This window comes from Balaenoptera ricei, chromosome 5, assembly GCF_028023285.1.
Source record: "Balaenoptera ricei isolate mBalRic1 chromosome 5, mBalRic1.hap2, whole genome shotgun sequence".
In the NCBI taxonomy this organism is placed as follows: domain Eukaryota; kingdom Metazoa; phylum Chordata; class Mammalia; order Artiodactyla; family Balaenopteridae; genus Balaenoptera; species Balaenoptera ricei.
Genome location: NC_082643.1, coordinates 30,219,069 through 30,239,077, shown reverse-complemented (window position 1 = coordinate 30,239,077; position 20,009 = coordinate 30,219,069). Strand labels below are relative to the sequence as shown.

Genomic DNA, 20,009 nt, shown 5'->3' with positions numbered 1-20,009 from the left:
AACCAGAAGCCCAGGCTGAGCTGGTATTTGCTCCTTGATTCTATAGAAGCTTCCTCATGGAAACTACCCTCCTAACCACGGTCCAAGGAGTCACAGCCCTAAGATAATGTTGGGTACTTCCGGATGCTACTGTACTGCTTCCAGGTTCATGGTGGCCAGGGGTGTGGGAGAGTGGTGCAGGATAAGCACAGCTGAAGCCCTGGAGAAATCTGTTTTCAGCTAATTCACACAGCTGCATCAGTGCAAACCTCTGTACCACTAGACTATAAATGCCTTGAAGGTTTGCAAGCATACTCTCTTCTCTAAGATTTCCTAGGGTCTAACACAACATTGGCACACAGTAACAATATTTACCAAAAAACGAACTATTTTTGACACAAAATATATAATATTCAATCTTTAACTTTCTAGAATGCCATATAAAACATATATGAACCAAAAGAGACACTTGACAGCCTCTTCCTAAATATTTTGATATTTGGATTTAATAAGGTCTCTTACAAATTCACAAAATTCAGAGGTTCTTCCCCTTAACGCAGAAAGCTCAATGTCAAGTCATATGAGACTTAATCTAGGTGAATCAGTTTTGCACAACAGAGTGAAAAGAATAGTCTCAGGTTTATACAAGGCTTATTAAGAGACTAAAAAAGAAGAATCAAAATGACGAACTTTGCAGGTTTAGCAGGAATTAAAATACTGGGTCAATATGTATCAGTAAGTTTTAGTACCAGTATTATGTCAAGCAGTCACTTGTAAACCACACACACACACAGAGACACATACACACACAAATTAGGAGGTATCACGTGGCCTCACTGAAGTTATTTCCCAAATATTAACTTTAAGAAAGTAAAGCTGAATATCAACACTGCCTTTCATACACAAACTTTCTAAGATGCCTAATTCAGGCCGAACCCACAACATGGATGTACATCCTCCCTCACGCTGACTCTCCCTCTCAACGCCATCAAATGACTTTCACTAATTTCTTCTTAGAAAATGAGCAAAAAGGATTTCCATAGAGGTCTTTGGAGGTTTCCTGTGTCTTCATGTGTGTAATAGGTTGGTTCAAGTAACAATGAAGGAGGAAGAGGGAAAGGGGATTTTATTTTACATATTTTCCTTCTTCTAGCCCTTGAAAGGGAAAAAAGAATAAAAAGGAAAATTATACCATGCAGATGATGTCAGTGTTAAGATCATACGTTTGGCTGTGGCAGCCATAATCTTTTGATTATTGAAGAGATTGTTGGTGATGAAGTACATTTGTAAGAAATATTTTTAGTGTATACTGAATATGTGTACAAACTGTGAGATATGCCTCTAATAAAATGATAGATTTGGAAATTGCCTGACACATAAATTCATGCTTTTCAAGCAGCTATTTATAGAAAGAAAAGTGATATTTAAGCTACCTGAGTAGACTATTATAATCTGCCTTATATTACCTAAGATAATGGTCCCATATTTGAAAATAATGTTGTAAACCATTCAATTATTTACTCACCCCTAAGTTATATCAATTGGAAGATTTTGGATTGTTCAGGAAAAGAATTATTTTTACAAAAGTAAGACTTCAGTGTCACGGTTCAAAGAGATCACTGCAAAACAAGTTATACTATAGGTAAAAATAAACCAAACCAACATGAATTTTTAATAAACAAAAAAATATTTTATGGCGATGTGAAAAACAACTATTAATTTGAGTCTTTTCTGTTATGAAATGAAACATCAGTGAATCTGGTCATGTTATATGTTTAATAAGTATTCCTCTTCCCCCATAGGTCCTTAACACTTATGGTAAAATCTCTACAGACCTGGATGATGATCTCAGCCTGGGGAGAGCCTATGAAGCAACAGCCAAGGTCCTGCAGAGGTAAGTTAGCACATCCTTGTCTTGCTGTCACTGTGAATTCACTCAACTGTGAAAGACAAATTGTTTGAGGTCTGTCGCTTTCCATTACTGCCTGCTTAAATTTTAAGCAGTGCCCTTCTTAAGTGACCCTTTCATTGTAAGTTATTTTAAACCAGTGTGGTATTTTTAAATATACACCTAAACTCTTCTTTGTCTTTTCCTCCTTCATGTTATTTTATTTTTGATTTTCTGGAAGTTTAGTGATGACCTTGATTGAATGAGAGGGAAAAATCAGGTCACATCTCACAGGTTAAAAAGGCAGAGAGCACAGAGATATACAGTACGCTTCAGTAACTGTGGTTCACCGTAACCTTTCCAGATCTCTTCTTTGAGGCAAGTTTCCATTTTGTGCTTCAATCGTCCTTCTTCCATTAAGACATCTCTCCTTTGAGCATATCTGGATAAACAATTGGGTGCAAAACCGATATTCCCAATATTTCCTTTAAAACAGAAAATTGAACAAAAGTATATATGAACAACTTGTGATACAAATTTTTCCATGGAAAATATATGATATAGCCTTCACTTATTGTACTGTGATCGCTGTGTACTCCATTTAATCACTGCATTATATTTAAGCCAAGATAGAGTAAGAATAAAAAAAGTTATCAAAGTTATGGCCTTGGTTTTTGGTATGTTACCTTATATCCAAGATATAGCTGTTAAATAATTTTGTAGTAGTAGTAGTAGCAATAATAATAATAATAAACGTAGATTGTGTCAAATTCTAATCTTCCCATTTGTATTTCAGTTGTAAACACATACAAAGTGGTGTTTTAAAAGGCAAAATTGTTATTCCAAAGGCATTTAAAATGTGTAATGCCTTGAAAGTGGATCTTCATTATGTAATTACCATTCCAATATAATAATCATTAAATATTAAATAAATGATTAATTAAAGATCAAAACACCAACACCAATAAAATGTAAGGTGCCCGACAAAATAAATACAATGCACTGCAGTCATTACTGGATGAACAGTAAGGGACAGACATAGTTATAAGGAGAGTATGGACATTTACTCAAGGAAGGCAGGGCCAACCATGAGTGAAGCAAGCAACCTGTGAGTGTTGTGGTCCCTCCACATAAAGATTGATAACCATCCTTTGCATGATGAACCCAGCTATCCCTTAAACTTTTATTTTCCAAATAATCACCGGAAAGAAGCAGATGTTTGAACACGAAAAAGAGATGTAGAAGAATTCACTGTAATGTCTGTTTGGAACACACCAACTCTGTGCCCTTTTATCCAGCTCATTTTGATTATTTAATTACTTGATTCTGCTGTTAACACTGCCCAGAATCAGTAGGAAATGATTGATTTCTCTTGCTTTGTAGTAGCAGACCTGACCTAAGCCTAAGCAGTTAAATAAATGCATCCCTCAACATGTTTATAAAATAATTTCTACAAAATAACATTGTGTTCCAATCTAGCTAGAGAGAGAAAACTTCAGGGAAAAATGTTTTCTTTCATAAACCTGTACTGAGCACTTACTATGTCACACGACAAGACAAGTGTTGGATTTCCCCTTCAGTTACTGATAGTCTTTGTAATTATTTTTAAAACTTCTGGAGACCTGAGGTTATCTTAAAATACTTCTCACCTGTTAAACTGGGGTCTCATCTGGAATATTTTAGTTTCCACTCCAGGATTTGAATTACTGCTCTATACTGTGAAAGCTAAGGGGAAGAGTTGAATAAGTATCTTGGCAACAACAACAGATAATCAAATGTTTTAATTTCGTTGCTTAAGTATTACTTTAGGTTGAGGTATGGAAAAGGATCCATATATATATATATATTTTTTTGAAGTGTAGTTAATTTACAATGTTGTGTTATTTTCTGGTGTACAGCAAAGTGATTCAGGTATATATATACACATATATATATTCTTTTTCATATTCTTTTCCTTTATGGTTTATTATAGGATATTGAATATAGTTCCCTGTGATATATAGTAGGACCTTGTTGTTTATCTATTTTATATATAGTGGTTTTGTATCTGCTAATCCAAAACTCTTAATTTATCCCTCCTTCCCCTTCCCCTTTGGTAATCATAAGTTTGTTTTCTGTGTCTATGAGTCTGTTTCTGTTTTGTAAATAAGTCCATGTGTATCGTATTTTAAATTCCATATATAAGTGATTTCATATGATATATGTCTTTCTCTGTCTGACTTACTTCACCTAGTATGGTAATCTCTTGGTCCATCCATGTTGCTGCAAATGGCATTATTTCATTCTTTTTTATGGCTGAGTAATATTCCACTGTGTATATGTACCACATTTTCTTTATCCATTTATCTGTTGATAGACACTTAGGTTGCTTCCATGTCTTGGTTATTGTAAATAGTGCTGCTATGAACGTTGGGGTGTGTGTATCTTTTCAAATTAGTGTTTTTGTATTTTTCGGATATATACCCAGGAGTGGAATTGCCAGGTCATATGGTAGTTCAATTTTTATTTTTTTGAGAAACCTCCATACTATTTTCCACAGTGGCTGCACCAATTTACATTCCCACCAACAGTGTAGGAGTGTTCCCTTTTCTTCACACCCTCTCCAGCATTTATTATTTGTAAACTTTTTAATGATGGCCATTCTGACCAGTGTGAGATGATTGTAGTTTTGATTTGAGTTTCTCTAATAAATAGCAAAGTTGAGCATCTTTTCACATGCCTATTGGCCATCTGTACATCTTCTTTGGAGAAATGTCTATTTAGTTCTTCTGTCCATTTTTTGATTGGGTTGCTTGGTTTTTTTTGATGTTGAGTTATATGATCTGTTTGTATATTTAGGAAATTAAGCCCTTATTGGTCACATAATTTGCAAATATTTTCTTGCAGTCCATAGGTTGTCTTCATTTTGTTTATGGTTTCATTCACTGTGCAAAAGCTTATAAGTTTAATTCAGTCCCATGTGTTTAGTTTTGCTTTTATATCTATTGTCTTGAGAGGCTGATCTAAGGTAACATTTCTAGAATTTATTTCAGAGAATGTTTTACCTATGTTCTCTTCTAGGAGTTTTTTGGTGTCATGTCTTATATTTAAATCCTTAAGCCATTTTGAGTTTATTTTTGTGTATGGTGTGAGGGTGTGTTCTTACTTCACTAATTTAAATGTGGCTGTCCAACTTTCCCAACATCACTTGCTGAGGAGACTGTCTTTTCTTCATTGTACTTTCTTGCCTCCTATGTGAAAGATTAATTGACTGTCAGTGTGTGGGTTTATTTCTGGGCTCTCTGTTCTGTTCCATTGATCCATATGTCTGTTTTTGTGCCAATACCACACTGTTTCGATTACTGTAGCTTTGTAGTATTGTCTGAAGTCTGGGAGGGTTATGCCTCCTGCTTTGTTCTTTTACCTCAGGATTGCTTTGGCAGTTTTGGATCTTTTATGGTTCCACATAAATTTTAAGATTATTTGTTCTAGTTCTGTGAAAAATGTCATGGGTAATTTGATAAGGATCGCATTAAATCTGTAGATTGCTTTGGGTAGTATGGCCATTTTAATGATATTAATTCTTCCAATCTAAGAGCATGGGCTACCTTTCCATTTCTTTCTTATCATCTTCAGTTTACTTTATCAATCTTTTATAGTTCTCAGAATATAAGTCTTTTAACTCTTTGGATAGGTTTATTCCTAAGTATTTTATTTTATTAACAGTTTTATTGGAGTATAATTGATTTACAATGTTGTATTAATTTCTGCTGTATAACAAAGTGAATCAGCTATATGTATACATATATCCCCATACCCCCTCCCTCTTGTTAATCCCTCCCACCCTCCCAATCCCACCCCTCTAGGTCTTAACAAAGTGTGGAGCTGATCTCCCTGTGCTATGCAGCTGCTTCCCACTAGGTATCTATTTTACATTTGGTAGTGTATATTGTCAATGCTACTCTGTCACTTCATCCCAGCTTACCCCTCCCCCTCCCCATGTCCTCAAGTCCATTCTCTATGCCTGCATCTTTATCCTTGTCCTGCCCCTTGGTTCATCAAAACCATTTTTTTTTAGATTCCATATATATGTGTTAGCATAGGATATTTGTTTTGTTTTGTTGTGTTTTTTTTTACTAGTATGATAAGCTTTATATTTTTTTAACATCTTTATTGGAGTATAATTGCTTAACAATGGTGTGTTAGTTTCTGCTGTATAACAAAGTGAATCAGCTATACATATACATATATCCCCATATCTCCTCCCTCTTGCGTCACCCTCCCACCCTCCATATCCCACTCCTCTAGGTGGTCACAAAGCACCGAGCTGATCTCCCTGTGCTATGTGGCTGCTTCCCACTAGCTATCTATTTTACATTTGGTAGTGTATATATGTCCATGCCACTCTCTCACTTTGTCCCAGCTTACCCTTCCCCCTCCACGTGTCCTCAAGTCCATTCTCTACCTCTGTGACTTTATTCCTGTCCTGCCCCTAGGTGCATCAGAACCATTTTTTTTTTTTAGATTCCATATATATATGTGTTAGCATATGGTATTTGTTTTTCTTTTTCTGACTTACTTCACTCTGTATGACAGACTCTAGATCCATTCACCTCACTACAAATAACTCAATTTCATTTCTTTTTATGGCTAGGTAATATTCCATTGTATATATGGACCACATCTTCTTTATCCATTCATCTGTCAGTGGACATTTAGGTTGCTTCCATGTCCAGGCTATTGCAAATAGTGCTGCAATGAACATTGTGGTACATGTCTCTTTTTGAATTATGGTTTTCTCAGGGTATATGCCCAGTAGTGGGATTGCTGGGTCATATGGTAGTTCTATTTTTATTTTCTAAGGAAGATCCATACTGTTCTCCAGAGTGGCTGTATTAATTTACATTCCCATCAACAGTGCAAGAGGGTTCCCTTTTCTCCACACCCTCTCCAGCATTTATTATTTGTAGATTTTTCGATGATGGCCATTCTGACTGGTGCGAGGTGATACCTCATCGTGCTTTTGATTTGCATTTCTCGAATGATTACTGATGTTGAGCATCCTTTCATGTGTTTGTTGGCAATCTGTATATCTTTTTTGGAGAACTGTCTATTAAGCTCTACCATGCATTTTTGGATTGGGTTGTTTGTTTTTTTGATATTGAGCTGCATGAGCTGCTTGTATATTTTGGAGATTAATCCTTTGTCAGTTGCTTCGTTTGCAAATATTTTCTCTCATCTGAGTGTTGTCTTTTCATCTTGTTTATGGTTTCCTTTGCTGTGCAAAAGCTTTTAAGTTTCATTAGGTCCCATTTGTTTATTTTTGTTTTTATTTCCATTTCTCTAGGAGGTGGGTCAAAAAGGATCTTGCTGTGATTCATGTCATAGAGTGTTCTGCCTATGTTTTCCTTTAAGAGTTTTATAGTGTCTGGCCTTACATTTAGGTCTTTAATCCATTTTGAGTTTATTTTTGTGTATGGTGTTAGGGAGTGTTCTAATGTCATTCTTTTACATGTGGCTGTCCAGTTTTCCCAGCACCGCTTATTGAAGAGGCTATCTTTTCTCCATTGTATATTCTTGCCTCCTTTATCAAAGATAAGGTGACCATACGTGCATGGGTTTATCTCTGGGCTTTCTATCCGGTTCCATTGATCTATATTTCTGTTTTTGTGCCAGTACCAAACTGTCTTGATTACTGTAGCTTTGTATAGTTTGAAGTCCAGGCGCCTGATTCCTCCAGCTCCGTTTTTCTTTCTCAAGATTGCTTTGGCTATTCGGGGTCTTTTGTGTTTCCATACAAATTATTCAATTATTTGTTCTAGTTCAGTGAAAAATGCCATTGATTGTTTGATAGGGATTGCATTGAATCTGTAGATTGCTTTGTGTAGTATAGTCATTTTCATAGTGTTGATTCTTCCAATCCAAGAACATGGTATATCTCTCCATCTGTTTGTATCATCTTTAATTTCTTTTATCAGTGTCTTATAGTTTTCTGCATACAGGTCTTTTGTCTCCTTAGGTAGGTTTATTCCTAGGTATTTTATTCTTTTTGTTGCAATGGTAAATGAGAGTGTTTCCTTAATTTCTCTTTCAGCTATTTCATTGTTAGTGTATAGGAATGCAAGAGATTTCTGTGCATTAATTTTGTATCCTGCTATTTTACCAAATTCATTGATTACCTCTAGTACTTTTCTGGTAGCATCTTTATGATTCTCTATGTATAGTATGATGTCATCTGCAAAGAGTGACAGTTTTATTTCTTCTTTTCTGATTTGGATTCTTTTTATTTCTTTTATTTGTCTGAATGCCATAGCTAAAACTTCCAAAACTGTGTTGAATAATAGTGGTGAGAGTGGGCAACCTTGTCTTGTTCCTGATCTTAGAGGAAATGCTTTCAGTTTTTCACCACTGAGAACGATGTTGGCTGTGAGTTTGTCATATACGGCCTTTATTATGTTGAAGTAGGTTCCCTCTATGCCCACTTTCTGGAGAGTTTTTATCATAGATGGGTGTTGAATTTTGTCAAAAGCTTTTTCTGCATCTATTGATTATTATATGGTTTTTATCCTTCAATTTGTTAATATGGTGTAGCACATTGATTTGTGTATAATGAAGAATCCTTGCATTCCTGGGATAAACCCCACTTTATCATGGTGTATGATTCTTTTAATGTGCTGTTGGATTCTGTTTGCTAGTATTTTGTTGAGGATTTTTGCATCTATGTTCAACAGCGATATTGTACTGTCGCTTTCCTTCTTTGTGACATCTTTGTCTGGTTCTGGTATCAGGGTGATGGTGGCCTTGTAGAATGAGTTTGGGAGTGTTCCTCCCTCTGCTATATTTTGGAAGAGTTTGAGTGGGATAGATGTTAGCTCTTCTCTAAATGTTTGATGGAATTTGCCTGTGAAGCCATGTGGTGCTGGACTTTTGTTTGTTTGAAGATTTTTAATCACAGTTCCAGTTTCAGTGCTTGTGATTTGTCTTTTCATATTTTCTATTTCATCCTGGTTCAGTCACGGAAGGTTGTGCTTTTCTAAGAATTTGTCCATTTCTTCCAGGTTGTCCATTTTATTGGCATATAGTTGCTTATAGTAGTTTCTCATGATCTTTGTATTTCTGCAGTGTCAGTTTCATTTCTAATTCTATTGATTTGAGTCTTCTCCCTTTTTTTCTTGATGAGTCTGGCTAATGGTTTATCAATTGTGCTTATCTTCTCAAAGAACCAGCTTTTAGTTTTATTGATCTTTGCTATTCTTTCTTTCATTTCTTTTTTATTTAGGATCTGATCTTTATGATTTCTTTCCTTCTGTTAACTTTGGGTTTTTTTGTTCTTCATTTTCTAATTGCTTTAGTTGTAAGCTTAGGTTGTTTATTTGAGGTTTTTCTCATTTCTTGAGGTAGGATTGTATTGCTATAAACTTCCCTCTTAGAGATGCTTTTGCTGCATCCCATAGATTTTGGGTCATTGTGTTTTCATTGTCATTTGTTTCTAGGTGTTTTTTGATTTCCTCTTTGATTTCTTCAGTGACCTCTTGGTTATTTAGTAATGTATTGTTTAGCCTCCATGTGTTTGTAATTTTTAACTTTTTTTCCTGTAATTGATATCTAGTCTCATAGCATTGTGGTCAGAAAAGATATTTGATATAATTTCAATTTTCTTAAATTTACCAAGGCTTGATTTGTGACCCAAGATATGATTTATCCTGGAGAATGTTCCATGAGCACTTGAGAAGAAAGTGTACTCTTGTTTTTGGATGGAATGTCCTATAAATATCAATTAAGTCCGTCCTGTCTAATGTGTCATTTAAAGCTTGTGCTTCCTTATTTATTTTCATTTTGAATGATCTGTCCATTGGTGAAAGTGGGGTGTTAAAGTCCCCTACTATGGTTGTGTTACTGTCGATTTCCCCTTTTATGGCTGTTAGCATTTGCCTTATGTATTGAGGTGCTCCTATGCTGGGTGCATAAATATTTACAATTGTTATATCTTCCTCTTGGATTGATCCCTTGATCATTATGTAGTGTCCTTCTTTGTCTCTTGTAATAGTCTTTATTTTAAAGTCTATTTTGTCTGATATGAGAATTGCTACTCCAGCTTTCTTTTGATTTCCATTTGCATGGAATATCTTTTTCCATGCCTTCACTTTCTGTCTGTATGTGTCCCTAGGTGTGAAGTGGGTCTCTTGTAGACAGCATATATATGGGTCTTGTTTTTGTATCCATTCAGCCAGTCTATGTCTTTTGGTGGGAGCATTTAATCCATTTACATTTAAGGTGATTATCGATATGCATGTTCCTAATACCATTTTCTTAATTGTTTTTGGTTTGTTATTGTAGGTCTTTTCCTTCTCTTGTCCTTCCTGCCTAGAGAAGTTCCTTTAGCATTTGTTTTAAAGCTGGTTTGGTGGTGCTGAATTCTCTTAGCTTTTGCGTGTCTGTAAAGGTTTTAATTTCTCTGCCGAATCTGAATGAGATCCTTGCTGGGTTGAGAAATCTTGGCTGCAGGTTTTTCCCTTTCATCACTTTAAATATGTCTTGCCATTCCCTTCTGGCTTGCAGAGTTTCTGCTGAAAGATCAGCTGTTAACCTTATAGGGATTCCCTTGTATGTTATTTGTTGTTTTTCCCTTGCTGCTTTAATATTTTTTCTTTGTATTTAATTTTTGATAGTTTGATTAATATGTGTCTTAGCATGTTTCTCCTTGGATTTATCCTGTATGGGACTCTCTGTGCTTCCTGGACTTGATTGACTATTTCTTTTCCCATGTTAGGGAAGTTTTCAATTAAATCTCTTCAAGTATTTTGTCAGACCGTTTCTTTTTCTCATCATCTTCTGGGAACCCTATAATTCGAATGTTGGTGCATTTAATGTCCCAGATGTCTCTGAGACTTTCCTCAATTCTTTTCATTCTTTTTCTTTATTCTGCTCTGTGGCATTTATTTCCACTATTGTATCTTCCGGGTCACTATACATTCTTCTGCCTCAGATATTCTGCTATTGATCCCTTCTAGATAATTTTTAATTTCATTTATTGTGTTGTTCATCATTCTTTGTTTGCTCTTTAATTCTTCTGGGTCCTTGTTCAACGTTTATTGTATTTTCTCCATTCTATTTCCAAGATTTTGGATCGTCTTTACTATCATTATTCCTAATTCTTTTTCAGGTAGACTGCCTATCTCCTTTTCATTTGTTTGGTCTGGTAGGTTTTTACCTTGCTACTTCAACGGCTGTGTACTTCTCTGTCTTCTCATTTTGCTTAACTTACTGTGTTTGGGGTCTCCTTTTTTCAAGCTGCAGGTTTGTAGTTCCCGTTGTATTTGATGTCTGTCCCCAGCGGGTGAGGTTGGTTCAGTGGCTTGTGTAAGCTTCCTGGTGGAGAGGACTGGTGCCTCTGTTCTGGTGGGTGGGACTGGATCTTGTCTTTCTGGTGGGCAGGGCCGAGTCTGGTGGTGTGTTTTGGAGTGTCTGTGAACTAATTATGATTTTAGGCAGCCTCTCTGCTAATGGGTGGGGTTGTGTTCCTATCTTGCTAGTTGTTTGGCATGAGGTATCTAGCACTGGAGCTTGCTGGCCATTGGGTGGAGCTGGGTCTTCGCGTTGAGATTGAAATCTCTGGGAGAGCTCTCACCGATTGATATTACGTGGGGCCAGGAAGTCTCTGGTGGTCCAATGTGCTGGACTCGGCTCTCCCACCTCATAAGCTCAGGCCTGACACGTGGCCAAAGCTCCAAGACCCTTTCAGCCACATGGCTCAGAAGAAAAGGAAGGAAAAAAAAGAAGAAAAAAAATAATAAATACATAAAAATAAATAAATAATAAATTTAAAAAGTAATAAAATTTAAAAAATAAAAAATTTTAAAATTTTAAAAAATTTTAAATTTCTTTAAAAAAGAAGAGAGCAACCAAACCAATAAACAAATCCACCAATGATAGCAAGCACTAAAAAGTAAACTAAGATAAACATAAAAATCAGTAACAAATCAGTCACAGGCAGCAAGCCCCAAGTCTACAGTTGCTCCCAAAATCCACCACCTCATTTTTGGGAACATTCATTGTCTCTTCAGGTATTCCACAGATGCAGCATTCATCAAGTTGATTGTGGGGATTTAATCTGCTGCTCCTGAGGGTACATGGAGAAATTTTCCTTTCTCTTCTTTGTTCACACAGCTCCTGGGATTCAGCCTTGGTTTTGGCCCTACCTCTGCATGTAGGTCACCCTCAGGCGTCTGTTCCCTGCTCAGACAGGTGGGGGTTAAAGCAGCGGCTGGTTAGGGCTCTCTTGCTCTCTCAGGCTGGGGAGATGGAGGAGTACTGTAGTCATAATTGTAATGCAGGGCCAGCCTCCAGCAGCAGAGGCTGAAGTGACATTGCAACAGCCTGTGGTGTGCCATGTGTTCTCCCAGGGAAATTGTCCCTAGATTTCGGGACCCTGGCAGTGGTGGGCTGCACAGGCTCCTGGGGGTGGTGGGGGTGGGTAGTGACCTGTGCTTGCACACAGGTTTCTTGGTGGCAGTGGCAGCAGCGTTAGCATTTCATGCCCATCTCTGGGGTCCAAGCTGATAGCCACAGCTCACGCCCATCTCTGGAACTTGCTTAGGTGGTGCTCTGCCTTCTTTGGGCACAGAGGGAAGGAATCCCCTCTCCTCGTGCACCCCGAAACAATGATCTCTTGCCTCTTTGGCAGGTCCAGATTTTTTACCTGACTCCCTCCCAGCTAGTTGTGATGCCCTAGCCCCCTTCAGGCTGTCTTCACACAGCCCACCAACCCCAGTCCACTTCCTGTGGTCTGACCTCCAAAGCCTGAGCCTCAGCTCCCAGCCTCCACCCGCCCTGGCTGGTGAGGAGACAAGCGTCTCAGACTGGTGAGTGCTGGTCAGCACTGAGCCTCTGTGTGGGAATCTCTCTGCTTTGCCCTCTGCACCCCTGTTGCTGCACTCTCCTCCATGGCTCCGAAGCTTGCCCCCCCACTCACACCCCGTCTCTGCCAGTGTAGGGGCTCCCTAGTGTGTGCAAACTTTTCCTCCTTCACAGCTGCCTCCCAGAGGTGCAGGTCAGTTCCTATTCTTTTGTCTCTGTTTTTTTCTTTTTTCTTTTGCCCTACCCAAGTAAGTGGGGATTTTCTTGCCTTTTGGGAAGTCTGAGGTCTTCTGCCAGTGTTCAGTAGGTGTTCTGTAGGAGTTGTTCCACACGTAGGTGTATTTTTGATGTATTTGTGGAGAGGAAGGTGATCTCCACATCTTACTCCTCCACCATCTTGAAGGTCCCCCTAAGTATTTTATTTTTTGATGTGATTTTAAAAGGGATTTTTTTTTTTTACTTTTACTTTCTGATATTTCATTGTTATTGTAAAGAAATGCAACAGATTTCTGTATGTTAATCTTGTATCCTGCTACCTTTCTGAATTTGTTCATCAGTTCTAGTAGTTTTTATGTGGAGTCTTTAGGGTTTTCTACATAGAGTAACATGTTATCTGCAGATACTGACAATTTTACCTCTTCCCTTCCAATTTGGGTACTTTTATTTTTCTTGTCTGATTGCTGTGGCTAGGACTTCTAATAGTATGTTGAACAGAAGCGGTGAGAGTGGGCATTCTTGTCTTATTCCAGATTTTAGCAGTAAGGCTTTCAGCTTTTTATTGTTGAGTATTATGTTGGCTGTGGGTTTGTCATAAATAGCTTTTATTATGTTGAGATATGTTCCCTCTATACCCACTTTGGTAAGACTTTTTATCATGAATGGATGTTGAATTTTATCACATGCTTTCTCTGCATCTATTGAGGTGATCATGTGCTTTTTGTCTGTTTTTTTGGTTGATATGGTGTATCACATTGATTGATTTGCATATGTTAAACAATTCTTGTGACCATGGGAGGAATCCACCTTGATCATGATGTTTGACCTTTTTTATGTGTTGTTGGATTTGGTTTGCTAATATTTTGTTAAGAATTTTTGCATCTATATTCATCAAAGATATTGGCCTGTAATTTTCTTTTTTGGTAGTGTCTTTATCTGGTTTTGGTATCAGGCTTCATAGAATGACTTTGGGAGTGTCCCCTCCTTCCAGTCTTTTGGAAGAGGTTGAGAAGGATTGGTATGAGTTCTTTGTATGTTTGGGTAGATTTCCCCAGTGAAGCCATCTGGTCCTGGACTTTTGTTTGCAGGGAGTTTGTTTCATTTTGTTTTACAGATTCGATTTCACTTCTAGTGATCAGTCTGTTCAAAATATCTATTTCTTCTTGATTCAGTTTTGGTGGGCTATATGCTTCTAGAAACTTGTTCATTTTTTCTAGGTTGTCAAATTTGTTGGCATATAATTGTTCATAGTATTCTTTTATGGTTTTTGTATTTCTGCGGTATCAGTTGTTATTTTGCCTCTTTCATTCTTATTTTGTTTATTTGGGTCCTCTCTGCAGGACTGGAGCACTCCCACTGTGAGAGGAGCCACTGAGTATTCCTCCACAGGAGCTGCCCACCAGGAAGTGTGCTCTGTGGTGTTGCCTGTCATCCGCTGTGTGGGTTCACAAAGTACGCTGTTTTGGACACTGCCCTCAGCTCCACCTCAACTGTGGAATGCAGGCCTTGCTGTCCCTCAGGCACTGTGTTCACAAAGCCACCAGCACAGATTTGTAGTCACAGATCCACTGAAGTCACGTATCAGAACCACAGTGGTCATGCACCTGGACATGCCATGGGAGCTATGGAAGCAGCCCAGACCCTTGCCCTGTCTCCATGTGTGTGCATTCACAAAGCCCACATCTTCTAACTCTGGATCTGCCCCAGACATGGGAGCACATGTAATCTACTTGGATGACCCACAGGCACTGAGTTTATAAAGCCAGCGGTGGCAGCAGTGGCATAAATCCACAGATCACACAACCACAAGGAGAGGACTCAGATTTCAGCCCTGCTTCCATAGTGGCATGGCCCGTGGGGATCGGCTCTGATTTCAGCCCAGCCTACATGTGTGGGCAACCTGCTTGCATGCTCCCAGAGCTCGTAGAGGTGGAGCCAAACCAGCTGTGAGCCCTCCAAGAATGAGGCTACTATAGCTTGGGCTCTGCCCCTCCCTTCATGTGCCTGTTAACAGTGGTATTTCACTTTTATGGAGGGCCCAGGCTCCTTCTGCATACACCCGCCCCCCCCAGTTGCAGCCTGTCCCACACTCTGTCCCCTTCAGGCTATCTCTGCGAAGCCAACCCCAGTCCTCTCCCTGGGTCTGTCTTCTGAAGCCTGAGTTTCAGCACCCAGCCCCTGTGCACACGAGCAAATGTGCATATTGGGCTGGGGAGTGCAGTGAGGTGACACGGACTATCTGTGTAGGTCTCTCTCTGTTCTGCCTGCTGCAAGCTGGTTGCTGCACTCTTCTCTGAACCTCTGAAGTTCCCTTCCTGTCCCAGCTGATCTTCTCACCCATGAAGGAGGCTTCCCAGGGTGAGGGAACCTTCCCTCTTTCACAGCTCCCTCCCAGGGGCACAGGTCCTGTCACAATTCCTATTTTTCTCTTTTTTTTCTTTCATCCTGCATGGTTACATGGTGATCTTTCTTACCATTTTGACTGTCCGAGATCTTGTGCCAGCATTCAGTAGGTATTCTGTCAGAATGTTGCCACATGTAGAAGTATTTTCGATGTATTTGTGGGAGAAGGTGAGCTCTACGTCCTTCTATTCCACCATGTTGATTGGAGCCCTTTGGATCCAGCTATGTGTGATATATCATGAAGTAGGGTATGTTTCTGGTAGGAATGGGGATGATTATATTCCAACACTCTCAACAATCTAGCAACCTGCCTTGGGGCAAACATATAATGGGCAAGAAAATGTATCCCCATCTCACTTTTATACCAAATGAAGTGAATTCCACTTGTAAGAATTCCCATCTACTAAAATACCAATGAAGCCATCAGTGATTTGTATGGTAGGCATGGGTTCTTAATTGTATAATGTTATGTAATGCACAAAAGAGCACAGGAAAAGCTTCCTCTGAGGTCATAAGGAAATAGTGTCCCAAGGCCACCACAGGATTTCCAGTCCAAATCTGCCATTTTGCAGCATTGTTGCTGTAGTTGGGGGAGCACTCAGGGGAGTGTAAACCTCAGCATATTCTTTCACCATTTGTGCACAATAACTCAGAAACAGATGTTTCAAAAACAAAAATTCTATATACATGTAGACAACAGCACCCTAGATATCTGATAAGCCTTATTAAATTGAGTCCACTAATTACCAGAAGTATTTTGATATACATTTTGTGGTCATTTTTAGAAAATCTTGCTTCAAGTGCTTGGTGTTCTTTGACACATGCACACACACACAAATGCACAAATACTCACACACACATATATCCCTTTCATCGTCCTGAACTGTCCCCAGATTAGCAGTAACATGCAAGAAATGGAGCACAACCAAAATAGAGGAAATTATTGTTGTGGTGACTGAAAAATAAATCAAGCTGCATATGAAGCTTAGCATCACCTCTAAATCTTTCTCTCCTACCCTGTGCAATTGCACAAGTTTCACTAATGGGAGTCCTATCTCTATAAACATATTTTATCTCTTTAAAGGAAATGGAAGAGGATAGCCATGTCTAGGATAAGTGTGTGTTTAAGGCCATCAGCAGAGCATGCATGAAAGGTGAATAAGCTGTAATGCTGGAAGCTTCTAAAATGGTTATAAGAATTTATACTAAGCCTTCAATTGAGAAACATGCCACATTCCCTCAAGACTCAGGACTTGGTAATACAGTTGCCCATTTGGTAAGGCTAGGCTCAGCCCTGGCATTAGGGTTATTGATGAAGGTTTCAATAGTGAGCAGGGTTTGTTATTTTTGCTATTGGTCTGAATTGTATTAATTGCAGAAGGGTTTAAGTAGCATAACAGAAAAATAAGCATTTACAATGTCTTTTCCCCTCCTACTTGGAATACTGGTGAAAAAAAAAAGGTTGGTATTCTAAAATGAGAAAAATTGCCTATGACACAGCTATAAAAGCCAGAATTATGGTCCATAAAACAAACAGATAGTGAGTTGAGAAATTACCAACTAAATATTATTATTACATAGGTAAACAATTTGAGTAAATACAGAGGGAAAAATCCTTATTTTCCTTATGGCATTTTTTTTTTTTTTGCCTCATTTACTGAAATGCTACAACTCTCCAAATAATCAGGATGACTTTTATAAAGAATCTAGGGGGAAAATCACAAAAATGAGAGTCGTTCAAGACATACTGGTCACAACTAGCCCATCTCTGGGTTTATTCCTTACCAATTGTTAAATTTTCTTGCAAACTCGGGTTAAGTTATTTCCTAGAAAATTTTCCACAGTGGAGATCTTTAAATCAATCAGTACAAAGTTTCAAGTGTGAAAATTACCCTTTCTGTTATAGCTGAAAATTAATTTCTTCTTGCTTGAGAGAAACAACATGCCCTAGTAATTTTCATATATTCTTTAAAATGGAACATCCAGGCTTTGATGTGAAATTTCCTAAAAATGACCCCCCAAAATACATCAAAACATTTCTATTAATTCATGAAATTAAGAATAGCTTTTTACATTTTCTCCTGTCACTGATTCCATTTGCCTTATTACTTTCATCTATGGCCCACAAACTTGGTGGCACAATCAACAAACCCCTCAGTGGCTGTTTCATCTCTGCTCTATTTGATTTCTTCTCTCTGAGTAAATGATTAAGTTTTCATGCATTGGTTCAACCAAAATCTATGTTCACTCAACCACATCCTTTATTGATTACTTCTACTGCAAACAGTAGGCCAAGTGTGATATACATAATTGGACAGTTGTCAGGGGATGTGGGTGTTAACAGTCCTGTTTTCCCAGTTGGAAACTGGAATCACCTTGATACACAAATATTCTGCACTGTTTCATTCTCATTCTTTGGACCGAGGAGTCCTGTTCCTCAGAATATATGTTTTTAACTCTCTAAGGTCTGATTGAATGAATTTAATGATTATACCATATAATATGCTGTTCAAGTTGCACCTGTGCACTGCATGTAGAAAACTGGAATTAATATTTGTCTAACATTTTAACCTTGTCCTTTAACTTATACAAATAATCTGTAGCTTTTCTGTAAGAAAATATTTGATTCTTCCCCTTCCAAAGAAAGACTGGTTTCTAAATCTATTGCTAACTTTTAAATTTGGAAATCCTTTAAGCAGCATATAATGTTTATATTTCAGATGCTATATTAACAACTTTCCTGGCTTCAGCACTGTACATTCGTTGAGTGGGGCATATAATTTATAATAGGAAGCCTTTTTCTCTGGCATTATTTGTTAGAACAAGTTCCAGATAATTCTGGATGTTTTGGAGATCTGTTGCTCCTTTGTGAGAAAAACAACTTGACTCACCCAGCAATAGTTTTATTTATGCTGTTGTGTTTCTTGTTCACTGAACTCATTTTTTTGTTTGTGTATGTTGTGATTTAACAATCCTCAGCCAGCCAAACCTAATCCAAAATGTTCTTCCATCAAAAATAGATCAGCCTTTATAACACATATTTATGGAATCTAAAAAAAAACCAAAATGGTTCTGATGAACCTAGGGGCAGGACAGGAATAAAGACGCAGACGTAGAGAATGGACTTGAGGACATGGGGACAGGGAAGGGTAAGCTGGGACGAAGTGAGAGTGGCATTGACATATACACACTACCAAATGCAAAATAGATGGCTAGTGGGAAGCAGCTGCATTGCACAGGGAGATCAGCTCTATGCTTTGTGACGACCTAGAGGGGTGGGATAGGGAGGGTGGGAGGGAGACACAAGAGGGCGGGGATATGGGGATATATGTATACTTACAGCTGATTCACTTTGTTATACAGCAGAAACTAACACAACATTGTAAAGTAATTATACTCCAATAAAGATGTTAAAAAATTTAAAAAAATTTTTAAATAAGATGTTAAAAAAATAGATCAGCTTTTAGAAACATGAACATAAATAAGCTTCAGCTGAATAAAAATAGTAATCTTCCCCTACAGTTTTAAAATGCTATGCAAAGTCTCTACTTTTTTCTTATTTCATCAATTTTTTCTTGAATATTACAGTACAAGAAAGATCTTTGAGAGTTAACACTAATATGATAAATTTAGTCCTAGAAATCCGCAAGTTTGCTTAAAATTCTAAGTAAAATAACTATTTTATTTACTAATTTTTTATACTCTCGAGCTCTCTCAATACCATTTTAGTTGTTCCACCAAACAAATTTTAAATTAATGAGTGCACCTCTCATGATATTTTACTCCATGTCTGCATTTGAAATATTCCTCAAACAATTCATAATTTTTCTGGAGAATTGAACTATGCCTAAGTGTGGAAGAAGATTATTCATAATGTTGTTATGAAAAGGTGAGAACAGAATCATAAAAAGCAGTATTCACAACTTTGGGTATATAAAATTCCATTCCATTTCTGATATGTAGAGCATTCTTTTACCAATAAGAAAGGAAAAAAGAATGCATTGGCAGTACCTGATACTCAAATAAACAAAAAGTGTTAGTTCTTTGACTGTGCCCCCTAGAAAATAGACACCAAGGCTTTATGTGCCTGTCTTGCAGAGTGTGTGTTCAAATTATGGTGTTTAATTCATTGCATAATGGAAGACTTTCAAAAAGTAATGCTTAGCTAAATTGACTTTTCTATCAGCTAGTGGCAGATAATACCAAGTAGAGAGCTATGGATATGATAGCTTTTTATTTCACTGAGAAGTAATAATAATAACTAGCTGTAATTTATTGAATTGTTCCTATGTGCCAGGTTATACATATATGTAGTTTTTCATCTCACAGTAACTTATGGCCATTTTTAAAATGAGGAAACAAAAAAAAAAATGAGGAAACAAGCTGAGAAAGAGTGCAGATGTCATCAAAGTTATTCATCTAAGAGGCCAAACTGGGATTCAAGCTTAGATCTTTCTAATATCCACCATAGCACACATAGTGATTTTAAAGCAATTTAATTTATTTTCACAAGCATACCACAGCTTATCTATGAAAATGAATGTTGTTCTCATCAAATCTTGGGAGGTTATGCAAGTTTATACCTCTAATCCTGCCACTACCTGTTTAAAATCAAACTCTTTTGAAATACTTTCTGAGCTGTCGCATATCCTTTTGAATAGCTCCTATAGCCACACATCACTGATTG

At 37.7% G+C, this 20,009-nt stretch overlaps 1 protein-coding gene across 1 annotated transcript in view; it reads left to right on the top strand.

Annotated features, from left to right (window-relative positions):
• The window catches only part of TTC29 (tetratricopeptide repeat domain 29), a 251,221-nt gene that overhangs the window by 112,266 nt on the left and 118,946 nt on the right, over positions 1-20,009 (top strand). Inside the window, exon 7 of the mRNA XM_059923939.1 lies at positions 1,782-1,873. Within this exon, the coding sequence (XP_059779922.1) occupies positions 1,782-1,873 (92 nt within the window). The remainder of the gene's footprint in view (positions 1-1,781; positions 1,874-20,009) is intronic.